This window comes from Narcine bancroftii, chromosome 10, assembly GCF_036971445.1.
Source record: "Narcine bancroftii isolate sNarBan1 chromosome 10, sNarBan1.hap1, whole genome shotgun sequence".
Taxonomy (NCBI): Eukaryota; Metazoa; Chordata; class Chondrichthyes; order Torpediniformes; family Narcinidae; genus Narcine; species Narcine bancroftii.
The window spans coordinates 85,343,635-85,349,634 of NC_091478.1; the positions used below are offsets into that span (position 1 = coordinate 85,343,635).

The 6,000-nt window shown below is 46.2% G+C and overlaps 1 protein-coding gene across 1 annotated transcript in view; it reads right to left on the reverse strand.

The window, feature by feature from the left end:
• Nucleotides 1-626, reverse strand: part of heatr3 (HEAT repeat containing 3) — a 50,370-nt gene extending 49,744 nt beyond the window's left edge. Inside the window, exon 1 of the mRNA XM_069901623.1 lies at nucleotides 229-626. Coding sequence (XP_069757724.1) covers nucleotides 229-618 — 390 coding nt within the window. The 5' untranslated portion in view covers nucleotides 619-626. The remainder of the gene's footprint in view (nucleotides 1-228) is intronic.
• Between the last annotated feature and the right edge of the window lie 5,374 nt (nucleotides 627-6,000).

Here is a 6,000-nt window from a genome sequence, read left to right on the forward strand (position 1 = left end):
CCACCCCAACCCCAACCCCAACCCAACCTGGGACAGACCGCTTTTGGCTCAATTCTCCTCCAAAACTGAAGGAGACTCAGACCTTTGCTCCAAACGCCGCTTTTCACGCCAGGTGGGGGGGGGGGGGGGGGGTGGCGCAGATGCCAAGCTTCAAAATGAATGAGGTCGAAGTAATAAGGTGTTTGGGGGAGGGATCATCAACTCCAGGAGTAGAGCTTCTACACTTACTTTTTCAAGTAAATCTCCGGGCGGCGAGACGTCCCCCTCCTCTCCCATCTCCTCCTCCTCCTCCTCCTCTTCCACCACCAGCCTCCTGCTGGGGTTATTCGACTGGCCAAGCGGGGAAAACTGGGACCGAGCAAATTTGCTGTTCTTCCTTTTGCCCATGTTGCTTCCCTTTCGGTCCGACCCTCGCTTTGCATCAAGTCCACCAACGCTGGCCGTCCAGCTCAAGCCCCGGACCACGCGCACTCCACGTCGGGGGGGGCCGGCGGCCGCCTGGACGTCACGACCGGGGAGGAGACACGCAGCCGAAGTGGCCGCTTGCACAAGGACGCAAGCGCTTCTGATTTGCAATGAAGCAGGTTTGCTGGCCAAGTGCACGCACGGGGTCTTCATTGCCCGTTCTGCATAACGTCAACAGTTATCGCTGAGCACGGAGCCCGATGGGGGAATCAGCTCCGGTGATTTGACTCAGTGGCGTTTGGATACATTTAAAGTGATGCCATCGAATCAGCCTGTTACGAACTGAACCAAATCACCCACGAAGGGCCACGGACGCACGAGTGCAAGAGAAACGCTCAGCAGGGCACGCAGCAGCCGTGGGAAGGAAAGGATGGACCCACGTTTCGGACCTGCTCCTTCCGTCGGATCTAACCCAGGACATCGGTTACCCTTTACTTCGTGCCCTGCTGAGTTTCTCCAGCAGGTTTCGAGTATTGCACTCGATCCCAGTATCTGCAGACTTTCTTAAACCCCGAGAACATCACAGAACAGAAAGCAGACCCTTCTAGTCCGTGACGAACTCTTAATCTGCCTCACCCCACTGACCTGCACCTACTCCATAGCCCTGCACACCCCTCCCACCCTGACCCCTGTCCAAATTCTTCTTAAATGTTAAAACGGAGCACACATTGACCACTTCAGCTTTCAGTTCATTCCACACTCCCACTACTCTGTGTCAAGAAGTTCCCCTAAACATTTCCCCTTTCACCCTTAACCCATGTCCTGTTTTGTATCTCACCTAACCTCAGTAGAAAAAGCCTACTTACATTTATTGTTAATACCCCTTGTCATTTTGAATACCTCTATCAAATCTCCCTTCATGATTCTCCTTATCTGTTTAACCTTTTCCCATAACTCAGTACCTGGTCCGACCAACATCCTCATAAATCTCTGCATTTTTTTCAATCTTACTGGTATCTTTCTTGTCGTTAGGTGACCAAAACTGCACACATTACTCCAAATTTGCCCTCACCAATTCTTGGACAACTTTACCATAACATCCCAACTCCTATGCTTAATTCTTTGATTGATGAAGGTTAAAATGCTAAAAGCTCCTTTACAACCCTATATACCCATGACACCACTTTCAGGGAATTATGAAACTGTATTCCCAATCCCCCTGTTCTTCCACACTTCTCCGTGTCCTACCTCGGTTTATCCTTCCAAAATGCAACACCTCACACTTGTCTGCATTAAATTCTATTTGCCATTTTCAACCGGTGTAGATCCCTCTGCAAGCTTTGAAAGCCTTCATCGTTCTCCATGACAGCTCCAATCTTTGTCATCTGCAAACTTGCTGATCCAATTGATCATGTTATCATCCAGATCATGGATATAGATGACAAAGAACATTGGTTCCAGCACTGATCCCTGAGGCATACCACTAGTCCAGCCTGAGAAGCAATTAACCACTATCACTCTCTGCCTTCTCCCATAGAGCCAACGTAGAATCCAGTTTACTACACCATGAAAACCAAGCATCTGAACCTTGTTGACAAAGCACCCATGTAGGACCTTGTCAAAGGCCTTACCCAAGTCCATGTGACAACATCCTTCATTAACCTTCCTGGCAACTTCCCCCAAAAACTCATTGGTAAAATATAATCGACCATGCACAAAGTCATGTTGACTTTCCTAATCAGTCCCTGTCTATCTAAATACATGTTCATTTGATCTCTTAGAACACCCTCTAATAATTTACCTACTACTGACATCAGACTCACTGTCTTATAATTTCCTGGATTACTTTTGGATCCTTTTTTAAACAGAATATGAGCTGCTCTCCAATCCTCCAGCACCACACCTGTGGCTCAGCACATTTTAATTATTTCTGCCACAGCCCCTGCAATTTCTACACAAGCCTCCCTCAAGGTTCGAGGGAATATCTCACTTCTCTCAGCTTCCCTCCTGATTTCCTTCTTGTCTTATCTTGCATTTTTTTTAATCCTCTGCAAGGTCAAGATTCCATTATTGTCACATAATACAACATTTAGAATGTAACATACATGAAATTCTTTGTCCACTGCAAGAAATTTGGATTGGGTCAAACATTTATTAATTGGATGAGGACACTACTATAAACCTCAAGCTAAAATTATTACAAATGGACAGATGTCTCCAGTGTTTCCATTGAGCAGGTCCAGAAGATAGGTCTATCCATTGTCTCCAGCACTGTTCATACGAGCCATTGAGCTGCCATATGGCAGGATCCAGACATAAAGGGGTTCATGGTGGGTCAGATAGAACACAAAATCAATCTTTCTGCTGTCAATGTGTTAGTATATTTGACAGGTCTCTGGAGACAGGGTCGTAGGCCAGACTAAGGACCACACTGGAGAAATATGGTACAAGGCAAATCTGGACAAAAGTAGGATTATGCCATTGACAAATGAGGATTATAGACAATATCAACAGGGAAGTCCATTTAAGTGGCTGCAAGAAGGCATTAAATATCTGAGGATAAAATATGGCAAAGATTTAGGTAACTTATACAAACTTAATCATCTTCCTTTGCTCCGGAAGATTGAGGAGGACCTTGCTAGATGGAGGACTCTGCCCATAACCCTGGTGGACACCGTGTCAGAAAGAAGGTGATGCCAAGGCTCCAGTATCTTTTTTAATCATTACCCATTTCATTGCCCTAGGGCTTTTTAAAGATGCTCAAAGAATGTGTAAGAAAGTTCCTGCAGAGCAGTAAAGTGGCTAGAATCTCCATGGAATAATTGATATGGGACTACAATGGGGGGGCGAGGGTGGGGGGAGGGGGTTAAAATTACCTGATTTTTTAAAAAATTACTGAGAAGTCCAGGCAAGGTTTATCAAGAGGGAGACAACCCCCCCCCCCCCCCCACACACACACACCATGGGTACAAATTGGTATATATGTATAGCAGGAGAATTTATACAAAAGTCAGATATCAAATTATTCTCAAAGAAAAAGGATAACCCCAAATTAAAGCTCATACTTCAGACATGGCAAAGAATAACTTAATGTATTGGATGGAAGGTGGGGATATCTCCCAAAATGCCTTTGACTCAATCATTTAATACCCTTGACTCTGGATAATAAAATCCTGGGCACCTGGTGCCTGAAAGGGATCAGGTGTATTGAGGATTGTTACATGTGAGGGCAGCTGACATCATTTGAGCAGTTGAGGAACAAATATGATTTGTCTAATAGAATATTCTTCTGTTATCTGCAAATAAAATTTTTCTTAAGAGAAAAATTGGGACCATCCATGACCCTACCTAATAGTGGTGACATGGAGATTCTAATTCAAAAGGGGAATGTGTGTAAATTTATCTCTAAGATTTCAAAGTGAGGGCCTGAAGCCAGGCTTACGCAAGTCGAGGGAGAGATAGGAGTCGGATTTGGGCACAATTAATGAAGAGTGGTGCCAAGACCTGTATCTGGACAGTGCAACAGGGGTCATTAACAATTTCTTGCACCAGCTGTACCTCACACCACAAAAATTACATAAATGAAAGCCAGAAATTTCAGAAATGTGCTTTATGTGTGGTATGGAGATTGAAACCTTTGTCCACTCCACCTGGCTATGTACATGGGTAAGATCCTACTGGAAGGACCTGGAGGACACACTGAAAAAAAATTGCAGAAGTGGATTTTTCACAGGATCTGGAGTTGTACCTTCTGGGAGATATTAGGAACGCGAGTTTTAGACTGTCCAAGTACCAAATTCACTTTGTAAAGGTCATCTTGTTGGTAGTCAGGAAGTGTATAGTGATTACGTGGAAGTCTGATTCCCAATTAAATACCACGTGATAGAATATGGAAATGCAGAGTTGCATTCCCCAGAGAAAATCATGTACAATCTAACTAGAAAATATGGCCCATTCATGAGAGTGTGACAACCCTATTTAAAATGCATTGGTACGCAGATTTGACTATTACCCCCCCCCCCCCCACCAATTTCGAAATATGGGTAATGTGTAACAACTATTCCAGTAGACCTACTAAATGAATTCACCAGATACAATATTAGTCAGCAAACGCCCTCTATTTAAATTTACCTCCTCTTAAATCCCTTCCAGCCTAGACACCCGGGACCAGAAGTGACATCATCTCTGCCTGCAGCTCACCTGCAGGATGCGTGTCTTAAAGTAAAAAGACGGGAGCCCCATGCCATCTTGAAGGTGAGTACCCAACTCCTCAGTGCGCCACAACCCAGCCTGCAGCACTGCACGTGCCCCCCCCCCAGCCAGGTGAGTGAGCGGCAACTAGGCCAGCGGCTGTGCAGCCACTGGGTGAGCTGCACGAGCAACAGGTCAGCCCACTGAGCCATGCAGCTGCTCACCCCCCTCAGAATCGTCGCCCAAAAGAGATGAACCAGCTGTGCACGCCTGAGGTGGATGCCCTTGCTTCCTTGGCCGGGGGCAGTGAATAGGGGTAGTAGGGTCCACATGTGCTAGTTTGAGTCTGTCTATAATAAACAGTTGAGAATGTCCCCCAATGTCTAAAGTGTACACAATCCCATCCCTTGCAAAGGTGTTCCTGAGGCCCGTCTATGCACGAACACAAAGTCAGTGTTTTTTTTTTACAAAGTCAGTGTTTGAGGAGAGCTGGAGGCACATACTGTTTGGAGGTACCATGCCAGTGTGTTGGAACCTGTTTTTTTTAAAAATTGTGATGTGGTGTCGAAGTTGCTGAAGCATATGCAGATCAGAAGGGCAGGAGTCAGATGAAAAGTTAATGTCACCTGGAATCGAAAGAACTGAACAGTAAACCATTTCTGCGGATGATGCTAGCATGTCTTCCTTCAGGGCAGTGTGCACTCCTAGCAGAACCTATGGCAACTCACCTACCCAGTTGGGTCTGGTGAGTCGGGCTTTGAGCGCAGTCCTGAGTTGCTGGTGGAAACGTTCCACAAAACAGTTATTGGACTGCAGGTGGTACGCTGTGGTGTGATACAGTTGTGTGCCACAAAAGCACGCAAAGGCAGTCTATAATGCGGAGGTGAACTGCACTCCGCGATCTGAGGTGACGTGTGGGAACTCCAAATCTCGAGATCCAGTTGGCAGTGAATACTCTGGTGCATGTCTCAGCGTCGCTGGATGGCAATGGGATGGTCTCTGGCCGTTGTGTGAATCGGTCTATGACCTTGAGGGTGTATCTCATGTTCTGAGACACTGGCAGTGGTCCGACCAGATCTTTATGCATATGTTTAAAGCATTGGCACACTGCTGGGAAAGACTGGAGAGGTGCTTTGGTATGCCGCTGAAATTTGGAAGTTTGGCAGTGAGTACACATCCAGGCCCACTATGTAACATCTCAAGTCCATGCCATACACATTTGATTGCCAAGAGCTTGACCGTTGCTCTGATGGAGGAGTGGGACCAGTTGCGAATTTTGTTGAAAAGGCGCCTAGCCCTCCATATTCAAAAGCCGCATGCCCAGTTTGTGCCTAGTTAATTCCAGGGTGTCCAGGAGGAAATGCCGGAACCTGGTGTATTGGTTTTCTGCCGGGGGTGGTGAAT